This window comes from Chaetura pelagica, unplaced genomic scaffold, assembly GCF_000747805.2.
Source record: "Chaetura pelagica isolate M959 unplaced genomic scaffold, ChaPel_1.0 scaffold246, whole genome shotgun sequence".
Taxonomy (NCBI): domain Eukaryota; kingdom Metazoa; phylum Chordata; class Aves; order Apodiformes; family Apodidae; genus Chaetura; species Chaetura pelagica.
Genome location: NW_009953647.1, coordinates 2,891,385 through 2,907,728, shown reverse-complemented (window position 1 = coordinate 2,907,728; position 16,344 = coordinate 2,891,385). Strand labels below are relative to the sequence as shown.

The window sequence follows — 16,344 nt, the reverse complement described above, 5'->3', positions numbered from 1 at the left end:
CAGTAGTTCAATGAACTGGAATTTACTTGAGAGTTGTTTTTATTATTTCATATGAGACCAAAGTAGTATAAAAGAGCTATAATAACAGGAAGTGAGAATAGCAAACTGAGCAGGGCACTAAATTACAGCTGCAGGTTTTATATCTGTTAACCTGTCAGGGCACCAAAAGCAGTTACGGGAGCTGTGGATCTTGGTGCCCATAGTTAAAAGATGCTCCTGAGAAATGCTGTGCAGCTCCATTGGCATGTCACTGAGATGTGAAGTTATTGCCCATTTGCCCCCAAACCCCATCTTATCTAGAGCCAAATTTTGCTTAATTCCAAGGTTATTTGCTCCTGATTGTGACCTTTTAGGATTATTCTTGGTTGTTTTGCTATTGTGATCTGCTGCTTTTTTTTACAGCCTGGCAGTTACACTTCCTCTAAGAACAACAAAAGAAAGAAATTACATTTCTTTCCCATTTAGCAGTTTATACATTGAATATTTTACAAAGTATAAAAAAAAACCCTGTGATTTTGTTACTTTGTTGCTAGAGCATTCAATACACAATATGTATCTCATGTAACTGTATTCCACACCTGCCAAAAGAATCTGTCGGGTTTCCTCACTCTGAAGGGGGGTGAATTTGCCAAGAACGCTCCTCCCTGGCCGTGCTCCCTTAGCCTGCTTTCCTGCAGGGCATTCTAACAGACACTTAGTCAGACACTAACTCTCGGGTTTTGCAATAAAGGCAACCAGAAATGGTACATCAAGACTTGGGAAGGTCCGAACAAGAAATCGGTGATGAGAAATGAAACTAGATGCAGCTGGTAACTAGCTTCTATTTAATGAGGTCTAGCAAATGCTTGAGGCCGGTATGATGTTGGATCTGCTTATTTCTCACCACAAGTCCCCCTTCCCTGTTTTGTTTTTCCTTTTTCTGGCACAAAACCAAGAGTTTTGGGGAACTGATCTAGTTGATACTGACCTGAAAAATTCTAGACATTTGCTTGGATCTTGGTCATTTCGCTCATCTGGTTCTTTGTGTAGCTGTGGAAGAGGCTGCATCAGCAGGAGAGGTGGTGGTACAGGATCACCAACAAGTAGTGCAGTGGGATTGCTTATTTGCAGAGAAATTTATGCTTGAAATGCTTGTGGACATATGGCCTTAGATTTGCAAGCTCTTTTGTGATATTTTTTGGATTCTGCACAATTTCCGGTGTTTTTTAGCAAGTAGTTTATGATTTACTTAACACTGAGTATTTGATATGTGTTACCATGCTTGCTATACTTTGAATTTATCAGAGATCACTGTTAAAATACAATTACTTACTTTTTTGTGATACTTAATTGGAATAAAAATAAGAGATGCCTTATATTGTAGGCACCAAGGTAATAAAACTCTCCTTTTATCTGGTCATTACACAAGTGTGTTTGTGATTCGAAGATACACAAAATAGATGGGGAAAAAAGGTATCCATTTTAAGTAACTGTTTTCATTTACTCTCCTATTTTTATAAATATAGCATCTTACCTCTTCTTTCATGTTTGCCTCCAAAAGTTATTGCTCCCCACAGTAGGTGGAGGAAGATTCCTTGTGCAAAATACATATATTTTCATAAGTAATAGCTGTAGAACCTTCTTCAGATGTTTTTAGGAGCAAAGATGCTTGTCCAACAAGAAGAGTGAAAAGGCCATATTTTTGTCTAAAAGCTCCACTAGATTTGGATTAGATGAAAATTATGCCTAAACCACGTTGAGCTGATGGACAAGCTGAATTTTGTAACATGACTGAAATGTTTATTCCACTGTTGGTTTAACATCTGGCCTAGGATGAAGGAGGAACACTGGCTTCAGTCTCCAGCTCCTGAGCAGGCCAGTGGCAAAAGCAGGTGCAGCAGCAGCTGTATGTGCTGAAATCAGTAGCTGGGAATGAAAATACTTTCAGTGGCATTTCCCTGCCGTTAAAGCTTCAATTTGTGACACTACACATACATGGGTGTAGCAATAAGAGGAGATTTCTGTTTTTTCCAGACAGTGGTAGCGTTACAGACTGAATTGGAAATCTGAATAAATTTTCTAGATCTTGGCTCCTCAGAAGGTAGACATCCCAGCAGCCCTGGGGGTAGCCAAGAGGTTGCAGTTCTCATCAGACAGTGTCCCCTGGTGCTTACTGGTGGGTTTCTCCAGTCATTTGCTCTCTGGCACCCAGGGCTGTTGTTGGCCATGCTGTCAGCAGCAGGGTCTGCATGGCATTGGCCAGGGCACAAGCAGAAACTGGAGAGCTTTCCCTCTGGTCTGGGCTTTGGCACGAACCTGGGTCTCCCTTGCAGGAAGACGTGTGATTTCACTTTCAGCATATGGACAAATGCTGCTGCTAATCTGTTGTATAGAAGTGCTGTGAAGCTTCATGGGTGTCTGTGATACAGTTCAACAGTAGCACCTCAGGAAGTTTTTGTATCGCAGGAGATTAAAAGCTTTGAGGGGATGAAGAGTATAATTTGTTTTTTGTTGAAAGGTTATGGTTCAGGTCATTGTGATAGATGCCCTCAAAATAGTGTTAATAGGAGACTGATATATAGCCTAAATAGCAATGATGATTTTGATAATTAACAGTTTATTAAATTCTTAAGATATTATCGAGAAGCTGATTGTAAATGGCTCAGAACAGAAAATATTCAAATATGCTAGCTCTTCTAAGCTCTTCCTTGAGAGTGATGGTTACATTGGTACTATCTTTAAAATCACAAATGTTGCTTTTCTATATTTCATAGAGATACTTGTTTTCCCCTTATCATTTTAAATTTTTTTTTTTTTTTCCTGTGGATGGAAAGAAGTCTTATATAACTCTATTTCTTAATTTAATTGTGAACATTGAACATATGCTTTAAAAAATGATGAACTTAAAGGTTAAAAAGAGAGTTGAATATGAAAATAGTTTGGTATATTATAACCTGCTTTCATATGTAGAACAATAAACATAGTTTCATAAATATGAAATAAGTATTTTTAATAATCCAGTATTTTCCTTAGTTTTTAGATATATTTTTGCACTTGCCTCAAAGCTTGACGCTAAGCTGACCCTCTCTTTAATATTAATGTACTCTGTAATACTCTGTTCCTTTGCCTCTGATTAATGCTGTCTGTCAATTATTTACAGATCCAGTGGTACTGTGGAAGTTCCCGGAGGACTTTGGAGACCAGGTTGGAAACATGAGATTGAACTTTTTTTTATATGCTAGAATAATAATAAAAAAAGCTCTCCTATTCAGCTATGGAGAGGCAGATGCTAATAATAGTGGGGAGGAAGTCTTCACCTAACTGGTGGCTTGGTGATTAGAATGCCTTTGTGACAAGAATATGCAGTAGCAGTTGTAGAGGACTGTGCATTAAAGTAATTCTCTGTATCACCTTGGTTTTGATATGGAGTTAGGTTTTTATCTGTTGTAGGAATAAAACTGGACAATTTAGCAAAAAAACGTTGCCAAACATTGATGTTATAAATCATGTTAACAAAAAACATGAGAACAAAAACTTGAACAGCACATGTATGTCCTTTTAATGTCAGAACCTGAGTGTCTCATTCCTTTAATCCTCTACCATGTAAAATTTTATATATTTAATAACATTTTAAAGGTACCCAATTTAAATACTTGGAAAAAATATCCTCAGACCTTTGTAAGAAAGAATGATACAAACTTAAGAGATTTTGATGGACTCTTTCACTGTTTGTAGTGACAGCAAACCTCCTTATTAGTGGTTTGTGGTTTTGCTTATTTGTTTTCTTTCCCCTGCCCGCCCCACCCCGCCCCCTGCTACCCCCCACCTCCCCCCGGACTATTTTATTAAAGTTATTAACATTGAATGTAATGTAACTATTAAATTTTATGATTGCAGCAACTTTTTGATGTGTTTATTCTATGGAGATATTACTATTTTCATTTAAAAAAATAAAAACAATAAGTAGTATAAATATCTCTGACACAATGTCTTTGCTCTTCTTTATAGACTAATGCTGAGTCAAACATACTTTTCATTGGTAATACCAGTGCAATGGATGATCTGGAAATATTTTTGTACATTAGATCTTGATAAATTGTAGATTTTTAAAAAAATCAGTAATACAAGATTCTATAAAGACAACTATAAGGAGATTCATGATGAAAGGAATAAATATACAAACATAGAAGGTAGGATGTCTGATTAGGGAATAGCATCAGTCAGAAACATGAGCAGCTTCTAAGGTAGAGATAAATGGTGCATGAGCAAAGTGTGCTGTTACATGTTCTTAGTAGACATCCAGCAAGTTTTGATAATTTTCCTGGCTGCTGAATGATCATCTTCAATGTAATTTTTTTTTCTATTTTGTTTTGTAGATTTTCTTTTCTCTAAAAAAGACTATATCTTAAAATAGAAAAAAAAAAAAAGAAAAAGGGAAATTTTTGTGTGAAGGAAAATGAGGGCTGATTCAGCAAGTCAGAGGTTATTCAAAGAACAGCTGGTGTAGAAAAATGATTAGAAGATGAAGCCCACTAAAGACTGGAGGGGAATCATATGAAGATGCATCAGACATACCTAATCCACAAAAACTAAAGTAATCAGGCCACTATCTGCCTTTGGGCTCTGAAAAATCTATGTCTGCATGTTGTGTCACAGCAGTAGAGGGAATCTAGTGTTTCAGGTAAATCATTTATCTTTCTGGAAAACAGTATATTTTAATCCTCATCCTTGCAAGAGAAGTTTTCCTATTAGAACCACTGGATTTGAACAAAACATGTAGCAGCTTCTGTAGCAAACCCCTGAGCCAAGCAGTCAAGAGAAATCAGCAGAAGCCTTCTGTACACATATGTGTGTGCATCTTGAACTCAGTAGGTTTGGACTGGAGTTGTGAATAGCTACCACATTTAATTAAAAAAAAAAAAAAGGGAATCTCACTTAAACTGTCAGGGCTAATTTCAATAAAAGTTTGTGGGGAGAATATTAAAAAAGAAGATTCTCCATCCTATTTCCCAGTCATTTCTATTTTTAATGTGAAATGTGTGAGTTAGTTTTTGGATGTGTTCCAAAGAATCATTTTTCCTAAAATCTAAGGGCTGTCTGTTTGCACAGTGATGTGATAACAGTGGGCAAAATATTTTCCTCTCTTCCTGCATTTTTCTACAGTTTATCATGTCACCTTTTTGTTGCTCTCATAATGCAAAGAAAACTAGTGTAAGCTCTTTTGATATATTTCTCCTTTTTCTCACATTTGTCCTCTCAGTATGCCTGAGATTTCCAATGCTTACCCATAACTAATCCTCTCTTATTCTTGTAAGCTGCCATTTTCTTTTATGCTGGGCAGTATTCTTTTTTTGGTCTACTTTTTTCTTAAATGTTGACTTTCCAAAAGCTTTTCTACTGTTATACTCACAATTTTGCATTTGAATGAGGAACGGGTGCTTTCATGGCATTTTTTTTAAATTTTAAATGTATTTTGAATGTATATGCCTACAGGCTCTGTCTTTAGCATGCTCAAAACTCCCCTTGTGCTCAATGAAATTTTTATAATAAAAGATGCATATGTTTTTAGTCTTGAAATTAGTATATTGTTTATTCAGACTGTTTAGACTAGAGTTTGATTTCAGTCTTGCAAGTTCATTTTCAAATGAAAGTCTGTACAGAAAAAAAATAATGCTTTGATATCTAGGTAAAAAAAATGCAGTAGTTCTAAAAAATAATGGGTTTGAGTGCTTTAGAGAAGCAACCCAAATAAAAACATCAGATTTGCTTCCAAAATTAACTACTTCCTAACTGTTGGAAAGGATAATGTGTATCTCTGTAGCAATTACTGTCACCCAGCAGAATGGAGATCTGCCTATGCTGGCTGTCTCCTTATGGTAATGGGAGTCAGTGGAAAAGCCACTGATGTCAGATGTGTCCAGATGCCTCCAGTATGTCTCTGTTCAGAGCTGTACTGGAAATAAAAACTCAAGCTCCCAGTAACTTCATTGGGTTGAAACATTCCTAGGAATAGGAGTAATGCTGGCATGAGGAAGGATGAGAGCTCAGTGCCGATGGCAAAAGCAGGTGTTTGTGGTGCTGCCAGAGGCAGTGCTGCTTTTGTCTTAACTTTTGAAGCATGTGAAATGCAACATTTCTTACACAGTAATTACAACTATTTTGGATATTATTTTTAGCTGTTTGAGAATTCAGTTGTTGTTTTTTTTTAATTTGACTGTTTATTGGCCTGAGGTGATTTATATCTCCAAGAGGTCCTAGCACATAGGGTGTATAGAAAAACTGATCCATTGAATAGTTCTTATTCTTCCCCCTTCTAATCACATAATAGGTTCTTTCTGTAGTCTGCCACTTCTCTGCTGGTGTAAAACCTCTTGCCAGAAAGATTGATACAAATGTCAAATATGGCAAGGGTTGGCCTTACCAGAAGCCATTTTAGTAATATAGAATATGACAAGGTGTTGTTGACTGAAGATGTGGGTTAAGAAGTAATTGAGACTCTGCATTGGACTGTTAGCTGCATTGCAGAATTCATCCTGTCTGCTCTTGCTCTCTGCTCTAAGGCAAGCAGACTAAATCTACTTTTTAATGTCAGACTTTTCCCAAACCCTGCAGGTGAGTCACCAGTAAGGGATATGGCATCCCATGTGAGGAAGGTCTACTGTTTTCTATGAAGTTACTGTAGTATCCTTTTTGTTGTTATGCCGTATTTTAATATAATAACTTTTTTATTAACGTATCACATTATGCAGAAGTTGCCACTGAATTGTGAAAAATAAACGTTACTCCTTATCCTGTAGTGACCCAAGTATTAAAGCCTGCTATTTTACATGTAACTCTATTAGATTCCTGTGAAAATATTAGTATACGTAAAAATATATAGGCATGCATGCGTGTGTGTAAACAAGTTATTTTGAAGTACTAATATATTGGCCTTCCCTTGGCAAAGCACTAATTTCATGCTTTACTTTCAGTGTTTGTATGAACTATTGAAAGTTAAACCTGGTGTAAGTGAATGTCTGATTGGAGTCGAAGTGCTCAGTTTCTTGCAGGATGGAATATTGAATTGCATAGATTGTTGGAGCAATTATATAAATGAGGCCAATATGAAAGAGATTATTCTTTTTTTTTGAATATTTAAATAATCACACAGATTTTAGTTTTTAAAAAAACCAAATTCTCAAGATGCAAGCTAGATCTGTTGTCTGGGTCAAAATAATGTGTAGAAGCCAGTTGTGATGATTCCGTGTTCCTCTGTGCTCTCCTAAGAGAGCAGCAGAAACCCAGGAGCTACGAGACTGTTTACAGCCTTTTCAAGGCTGCAGGCATGCTGTTAGGGGATCCAGGCACCAGCTCTCTGTTTTTGATGGCTTTGTTCTTTTGTTCTGATGAGGCACTAAATACATGTTTCAAATGTTTATGCTAATTAGATAGGTGCTTGCTTTGGTGTTTTTTGTTTTTCTCAGTAAATCTTAAAAGGGGTTTTGGGATTTCGTTGCTTGTGTATTAATAAATTTGGTTAGTATTTGGGTACCTTAGTATAAGAAAGGAGGAATCCATATAATAAAATTCCTGTTTTTCAAAAGTATCTTTGTCTAAATGTTGCACATAATTATTTAGTTTAAGGATAGTTTGGAACTTGAATTCCTGTTTAACTTTGAGGAAAACAACCCAGCTGAGATGATGGCAAATTTGTGTTTAAAATGAATATTGTTTTTATTAAAGAGTACCCTCAGTGTAAGGCAGCAATACTTCCTGCCTATGCAAATTCCAGCTGATAGACACTCAGCAGAAAAACATTCAATAGTGTATTTATAATTACCAACTGCACTGTGTGAACAGAAAAGATCTGTCTGGTCCTGAGAAATATTCTGTGAATTAACTGCCCACCTAGACATGCTGGGAACACACAGGATCACCAAAACCGTTGCATCATTTGAGATGTAAATATTCCAAGATGCATTCTCTGTTATTTTTTTTTAATTCATCCCAACAGAGACAGAATATATCTTTATTTTGAGGCTTTTATTTTTAAATTGTAAAAGCCCAATACTGAAAAATTGGAACTTTCTTGAGATTTTAAGGACAGGTGGCAACATCAAGCATGCTTGTTTTCAGGATTGTGGAAGTTTTGTTTTATAGGGCTTTTAAGTTAAAAATGTTGAACTTAATCAGCATATGGTACAGGCTAGCCTCATCTCTACCAGCCCTTTTGTTATCTTGTTATTGTTATAGGTCTTAATGACAGTTGTAAGCCATAACTCTGGATGCAGGGGTTAGTCCACCCTGGGGAGGAGAGGGAGAAACAGCAGTGTGGATTATGGAAATATGAATTGATCTAAAAAGCAGCTCTCTTGTAACAGAATGGGACTCAAAGAAAGACTGGGGAGAAGCTGGTGAAAAGACGATGGAATATGATGTGAAAATGATCATTTGAATGCTTTCCTTTTCATTCCCAGCTGCTGTGTTCTGGTGAAAAGGCATGCATTTGTATATCTTAAGGCTGGGTGAAAAAGGGCCAGATGAATGGAATTACTTGTTAGATATGTTTTCATTTTGAGTCCAATAAATTATGTGCATTTTAATAGACTGTATGCATATGTTAGCCATTTTTTTGTCATACAGCTGTGATATTGAGGGATTACATTTTGTAGAAAAGTTCTGTTTGCTCAAATAAGTACAGTATTAATATTTGACTGTCCTTCAGATATTCTGTATCAGCCTATTGAAAATAACTGTTAGCGATTTGGCTGATTCCTAGAGCCTTCAGTGATGTGCCAAACCAAAGAAGAAAAAAATAACTGCTGGGTGAAACAGTGATGACAACCATTTGGGATGTCTTCCAGAAAGACTGCCAAATTGTCATGTGTGATGTTGCTGTTGATTGACCTCAACTGACCTCAGAATATTCCAGTCTAATGTCACCTAATTTCTTATTCTGTGTTACCTTATACTTTCTCATCTACTTGCTTGGTACCCTCTATTCACTCGAATCTTTGGTATGTTGCCTCTGTTTTACTTTCAGCATTATTCTTGTGTCTCAAGCTTATTGCTGCTCTTTGAGGAATATCCAAAGTAGCTCGACCTCTTTTTATGTTTGGTACTGGATGAAATATTCCTGAAACATGTTGGTTCTTGGCTCTTGCTCTGCCTTTCTTCATGTTAGTTTTCTGTAGAACTGGGATAATATTTGAGGTACATTGGTTCACCGTTACTGCTACAAGTATTTGAAGTGTCATTCAAATATTTTGTTTATATTTTATTTAATAAAATAACTTTATTTTACATATTACTTCTGGGATCAAATTTCATAATCCAAGTATGATGAAATCAAGAAACCAGGACACTCTGGTGCCAAAGACTGAGACTTGATCAGACTGAAATCAGGAACTGGAGCAGCAAAGGACTTTGCCAGCAGCAAGAAAGGGCAAGGCAAGGAAAGGGTGCTTAGTGAGCTGCAGCTGGAGGGGTCCACACTGTGTGCTTTAGGATCTTGGATGAGAAATAAGTGAAGGTGAAGAAGCTCCAGGCAGGTAATCAGGAAGGGAAATAAATGATCAGAATATAATTATTTCTGGTTCTCATTACATCTGTATAAGTTTTCAAGGCAATTGTGAACTGCTTGGCTGGTGGACTCTTTATTTGCTTCTTCCCTAAGCAAAGGCATTATGTTTCTGTTTTTTTGTGTGAGTCAGTTTCTGCCTACAGTCAGTCATTCATAGAAATATAGTCAGTAGCAAAAGATTCACATCTGAGAAACAACTCATGTCTGAGGTTACAGTTCATGTTTATCTCTGTCCTATGTCCTTCTCTAGGTGCTATGGCCACTATTGCAGAAAACATAATAGACCAGTGCAGACTTAGTACATCAGTTCTTAAATTTTAGACTAAAATCAGGAAGAGGGAAGACCTCTTTCAATTTATAGAGAAATCCTGCTGTAGGAACAGAATTTTTATTAATTTTCAATGTGTGGTCAATACTTGTGTTAGGTTGGTGAGTGTCTTCCCTGGGTGTAGGCAGTTTCATTCTTCTGTAAAGCCACTGAAAATATTCCTGGCTGCAACTTCTTGTGCTCCCTGATAAGCTGGTGGAAGCTGCCTTCCTCTGCTCTTAGCTGTCCAAAGTTGGTCTATGCTATGTTGGAGGTGTCAGCTAAGCTGGTCGACTTTGTGCTGGAGTAACTGATGGATGTGCACATGCAGGAACACCCACCTGAAATTGCTGCAGAGACATCTCCAGCAACCAAAATGGTATCAGGGAGACAGAGAGTCTTGACAGGCTCAGCCATAGGTGAAGTGAATGTACATTGTGTTTCCTTTTGAGAAAAAATACATCTAATTTTGTGTCTGTTGCATTTTAATTTTTGTGGTAGTTCTGTGTCTGCATCTGGTAACATGAGAGAGATGTTAGCACTTCAAAATTATACTTGTTTCCATCTTCCCTGTCCCTCTTTGGTCTTGGAGTTGTTTCATCTCTTCCTTTTTTCAACACTATTGATAGTGTCAGAATTTAGTACTGAAAAGCTATTGCTGCAATAATTCTTGTTGAGCTATGTAATGATAAGGCTTAGAATTATGCTGCCTGTAAAACAAGAAATAACTGTTTCCTTTGTAAAAATAAAACAAATAATTGTAATTAAGAAGCAAAAATCCTGGCAGGTTCCTTAGAAACTGGTTTTCTTTCTCAGTTCCTTTTCTTTTGGCTACGGATTTTTCCAGCTCAAGAAACTTATCCCACACATGTACTGGGTTTCACTACCCTTTACAACATGATGTGGATCCTTGACTTCCCCTGCTACTGACACTGCCACACAAGCTGGCATGGTCCCCATGGGACTGCGCATTTAGAGATGGGTGAGCCCAGTTAAGGGTTTAGCTTTAGGCCTGTCTCACCTGATTTAGCTGCATAATTTACTCTCTTCTACAATTATTTTCTGTTAGCATGGCACTTAAGTTGTTAATTAACTGATGTGACACTTGATTTATTACCTATTTTTCAAGTTTCTGCATTGCCTGCAAAATTAGGATTTCTTCATGGCATATGCTGTGTTGTGGTCCTTTTATGAAAAAATCCGTGGACGGTTCAGACATAGGTTGGCTACCCAGCCTGAGGAGGCCTGTTCTTGCTGGTGCTGGCCATTCTGGGCTCATCAGTACTGGATATTTACTGGGTAGACCAGTTCTTCAGTAGAAGCTTTCTAGGCAAGGCATGACATCCTACTGTTTACAGACACTCTTTGTTTCAGGGCTTGGCCTTTAGGTAACTAATGCAGTACTTATTATACTTAAGATTTGGTTCAGAAAAAGGAACAATTTGGTGTGTCATGCTCAGCCTGCAGTTCTGAATTTGGCTGTTGTAGTCATAATGTTTGCTTGCTTGCTTCTGCTTTTGAAATATGCCGGAGTGAAAGCTTAATGGTTAGAAAACTGAGGGAGTCAAAGTGTGAAGTAATATTTCAAAGAGGGTGGAGTGGGTTTTTTTGTATGTTTTTTACCTGTCAGTCTGCAGAAACCTGTTTTATGAAAAAATCCCCATGTTGTACTGATGACACTAAGAGGAGACTTTAAAAACCTTCAGTAGTTGTCAAAGATGTTTGTCAGTTTTACATCCAAAAGTCTGGCAACCTCTGATCACCTGTATTGAAAAGACAATGTGGTGTCATGTGTAGATAGAAACCATTATCTAATATATAAAGTAAATCCATTTAGCTGGTTTCTCCCTTCTCCAATCTTTTCCTTTTCTTGCCTCTGATTTTTCATTCTGGTTTCCTGGCTGCTGTGTATTGTGAGTCTTCTGCCTTGACAACTTCCATCAAAATTGCAGTTGCATGTTTCTGCTTTCTTTTCTAATTAGTACTATGTGTGGTTTGAAGTCTCTGGTAAAATGCTAGAATATATGGAGGAAAAAAAGTTTGGAATCTATTTAGAGCAAAATATGTTTGGAGTTGAAATGAATCTGAAAAGTACCAAGTGTCATCAAGAGTAGAGTTTGCTATGCTTGAAATTATATTACTTTTAAATGATATTTTGTTTCTATGGAAAGGCAAATATTTATTATTTGTAGTATACATCTGTAGTTAATTTTCCTTTAAAAAAAATTCCTTGGTGATTGAGAAGAAAATCTTGCAAATGGGAGCCTTTTGACCTGCATCAACTAGGCTCTACTTGTTATAGTCCTTGATACTGTTTTGCAAACATTTCTGGGACTGCAAACTTCACTTTAAAGCAATATATTGACTAGGCAGCATTGGATATGTTGCAAGTAGTCTCATTTCTGTCCTGAGCTATTGGTGCATTCCAAGGTGGAATAAAAATCTAACAGTTAAAACAAGCAAATAAGAACCAATTTTGATATGTGATTTCTTTTTTTAATTGTGGTTATTTTTTCAGCACTGGATAAATAGCATCTAAACTGGATGTGCAGAAGATTCCCAGCATTCCTGGAATCTTAACTGGTGTTACAAGCAGTGGGAAATCCTAAGATGTCTTGAGTGAAACAGAAATTGTTGCCCTCTTAGCTATGCAGGATGACATGTGGATTTTAACCTGGCTGTCAAAGACTTAAATATTTTGATTTTGAAAGTGATGTCTACCTTACCTCTAGTTTAAGACAATATTTCTGCTGAGTTTCTAGATAATGTTAGAGATGCTGTCATTGAAAGAGTATAATAAAAAGTTACTTTTTCCCTACTGCATGAAGACAGAAAATTGTGTGTCATACTCTGGTGTCTTTTTTTTTGTACCAAAGGTATTGCACTTTCTTAAATCATAGAATCACAGAATCACAGAATGTTAGGGGTTGGAAGGGACCTCTAGAGATCATAGTGTCCAGCTCCCCTGCCAGAGCAGGATCACCTAGGGCAGGTCACAGAGAAATACATCCAGGTGGGTTTTGAAACTCTCCAGAGATAGAGACTCTACAGTCTCTCTGGGCAGCCTGTTGCAGTGCTCTGTAACCCTTACAGTAAAAAAGTTTCTCCTCATGTTGAGATGAAACTTCCTATGTTCTAGCTTGTACCCATTGTTCCTTGTCCTATTACTGGGCACCACCGAAAAGAGACTGGCCTCTTCTCTTGACACCCAGCCCTCAGGTATTTATAGACATTAGTACTCTACTGCCTTAAAAGTTAAATATTGCCCGCATAGTAATCTCAAGAGCGGAGACGGAAGAACGTATTTCTTGTTTTTCCCAGCTCTCTAATATTGCCTAGGGAATAATGTTCTTCCTGACATGAGTCAGGGAAGTGAGGGGAAACTACGTATTCGTGCATGGGATACAAATATGTACTTGCTAGAGCTGGATGATGTCTTATTTCTCGTTTTTGTTTGCCTTACCAGTAATAGGAGTAGAGAGTAACATTTCAATCTGCATTTATTCTAATGGGAGCTTTCTTTGGGAGGAAGAGCATTGTCAATTGTTAGATGAGTTCAGGAAAGGTGAGGGTTTTTTTAAGCAGGTAAAAGAAGCTGTGCTGAACTTCATGTTGTTTTAACTATTGTCCTGCTTGTAACTGAGCTTGTTATTTTAAAGTGAACTTTGAGTCACTGTATGTGTGCTGGACACAGCTGTGGCTGAAATATGCTTTATTTTTAACTGGTTATGTGATAAGATTTAGGAACAATTAGGCAAATGGAAACTCCGGCATTTTATAACTTAATAAAAATTCCTGAATTTTAAAAACTTACTCTGTGGTTGTTTAACAAGCCTTATTCTTCAGTTGTGCAGGATAGTGAGATTAACAATGCCTTTTGAAGTACTCAGGGTTAATTAAGACATTTGTTCTTTTCTCCTTGGAAGATGCCTTTGAAAGATGGTCTAAAGTCTTATGTTTACTGCCTGGGAAGCCACCCTTAGTCTGCTGCACAGGGCAAAAATGTCCTTCGGTGTGCTGCCAGTCGAAGTCTGCCATACCCTTGTCATGTCACCATTCCAGTCATTAATTTTCTTTATTTTGTATGTATTTAACATACTGTTAGTTCTAAGTGATGTTCCAACAATTGTCTCTAAATTCAGTAGCAGGTACAGCTGACCTTCAGGTCTCCACTGCCTCCTCTGCAATAGCAACTTGTTCACATGATTTTGCTTCTCTGAGATCTCAAGATACTCGTGTTACTTTGCTATCTAGACTTTTCCTGTCCTGCAGCTTTGTCTTTCTTCATGATTTAACTGTAGTCTTATTGCTCTATAAGAGCACAGAAAGCAGTTAGCTACCAAAAATCTTCAGCTGCCTGTCTGGCAGGAGCAGATAGGTGAACCAAATTTTCTTCCTTCCTTCCTTCCATCCTCCTCAGACACACATAACTGAGAAGTGGCCAAGTGAAGATGAGACAGGGAGCAGGAGCAAGAGAAATTAACTCTGATTGGAATTCTGGAAGCAGTCTCCTTGAAAGCAGGTATTCAGCTCCTCATTCATTTTAGGCAACAAAAATTATCTGAATAAGCTTCAGGAAGATGTAAACATGACACTCCTTAGGGAGCAAGGAATGTTCTGGAAGACTTAGTGTTTAAACATTATAAGCAGCCTGATTCTTCTGAAGGTCAGTCATAGGCTCTAGAGCCTCCCCAGTTGCAGTTGATGTGTGAACCACCTGAATGAGGATCAAAAATTGTTCTCAGCAGTGGAGTAGAATTTGTGTTCTGTGAGTCTAAACAATCTAAGATTATAGGAATATGCACATAGCTCAGCTTATTAAGATTTTAATATTTTTTGAATCCATTAGTCATGACTTCTGCTGCATGGTCCAGAATCACCTTCTCCTTCATATGTTTTTCAGGGATGTGTGAACTTCTGTGTGGCAGCTGTATCAGTATAGAATTTGGTATCCGAAAGTACAGCACTATCCACAACTTACTCTGAAAATTGTGTGATAAGAGCAGGTGTATTTGAAGGGAGCTGTGATTGTGCAGATTTTCTTTTTTATCTTTTGGGAACAGAAATATTACAACAAGTGGAGCTTAGAGGACACATCTATGGGTCTGTGGTTTGCCACCCACACAGCACTGTAAGTCCCTTGTTGAGCTGTTGCGTTACCCTCTCTGTTTTACAGCATGACTGCATTCATCCCATATTTCTACACTGCAAGTGAAAGAGAGCTTTGTGCATCTGACTTTTGTGGAACTACCCCATAAATATGACTAGCCAGCCACTTAGTAATTGGTACTAAATATTAATACTTCTCTGAAAGAATTTCAGATAATTCTTCTATAATTTGCCTTTAGACCTATAGGGAAATTTGAAATATCTAAAGGTAAAAACACAAAGTAAACTACTATGTTTCTTTCTAGTGTACGAAGTCATTGCTAAGTCTGGAAAACTTTTGTTTCAAAGGGTTTGTAAAGGTTGGGGAAGGGTGTTGCAGAGAGCTTGTTAGAATGAGGTAGTTGTACACTTCTGCTTTTCAGTCTCTTCTTCACACAATCATCCTTGAACTCCTGAAAAATTCTGAATTATATTTATGATTTATTTAACAAGTATGGAAATGATAGTTAAAATATTTTAAACTTGGGAACACTCACTTTGTCAAAAAGGCTTAAAAAGAAGTTTAAAAAAAGCGCTATATAATAGCAAATAAATACATAATTTAGCCATTGCAACAATGATGTTCTGTAACCTTAAGGTACTTTATTTATTAAACAAAGAGCTTTACATCTCCCCCCTAAATCATTTGCATTTAATTTCTATATTCTTCTTTGCTAAGTTTTTTTGGGTTCTCCCCCACCCCCTCAAACTAATATATAATCACTGAACCATGTACTTCAGAGAGAAGCACATAGAGGTTAAAAATAGTTCTGGAGGCCTGTTAATGACTTCCATAATTTCGACCTTTGGATTTCCATGAATGTAATCTAAGATTATTTTTTTTTATTATTCAAACTGTTTGGACCTTTCTTTATTGTAACTATGATTTTCTGATGAGATTTTTAGCAGAGTTAAGAGCTAAGTCTTTGAAATATGACTACTGCAGCTGTCTTCACGTGGGTCCCTGCTGTGGGTGTGTGTAGCTTCAGAGGAAGGAAAAGGAAAAGTCAGTGGTGAGGACAGAGCTTGCCTTTTCATCGTTTGTTTTATGTGGCAGCATTAGAATTTCACCTTTGCTGAGCCATAATGATGAAGGTCTCAATGCCTCAAGCTGCTAAGCAGCCTGGCTTTGATTTAAGAATAAACCTAAATCTGTGCTTAACTATAGGCATTTAAGTATTTCCAGTGAAGTAATTGGTTTGAGTCAGAAATACCTGTCATGACAGTCTTAAATCTCAAGTAGTTCACTTGTTTGTATGTTTGGACTGGCACAGGGTGACTGAAAACTACAGTAAGGAATGGTAAAATTGGGTCCCCTTTGAGGAAAGATCAGAGAGCAAACTGAGTT

The 16,344-nt window shown here is 37.2% G+C and overlaps 1 protein-coding gene across 1 annotated transcript in view; it reads left to right on the top strand.

Annotated features, from left to right (window-relative positions):
- Positions 1 to 16,344, top strand: part of DENND1B (DENN/MADD domain containing 1B) — a 152,606-nt gene that overhangs the window by 32,678 nt on the left and 103,584 nt on the right. Inside the window, exon 3 of the mRNA XM_009999938.1 lies at positions 3,140 to 3,183. Within this exon, the coding sequence (XP_009998240.1) occupies positions 3,140 to 3,183 (44 nt within the window). The remainder of the gene's footprint in view (positions 1 to 3,139; positions 3,184 to 16,344) is intronic.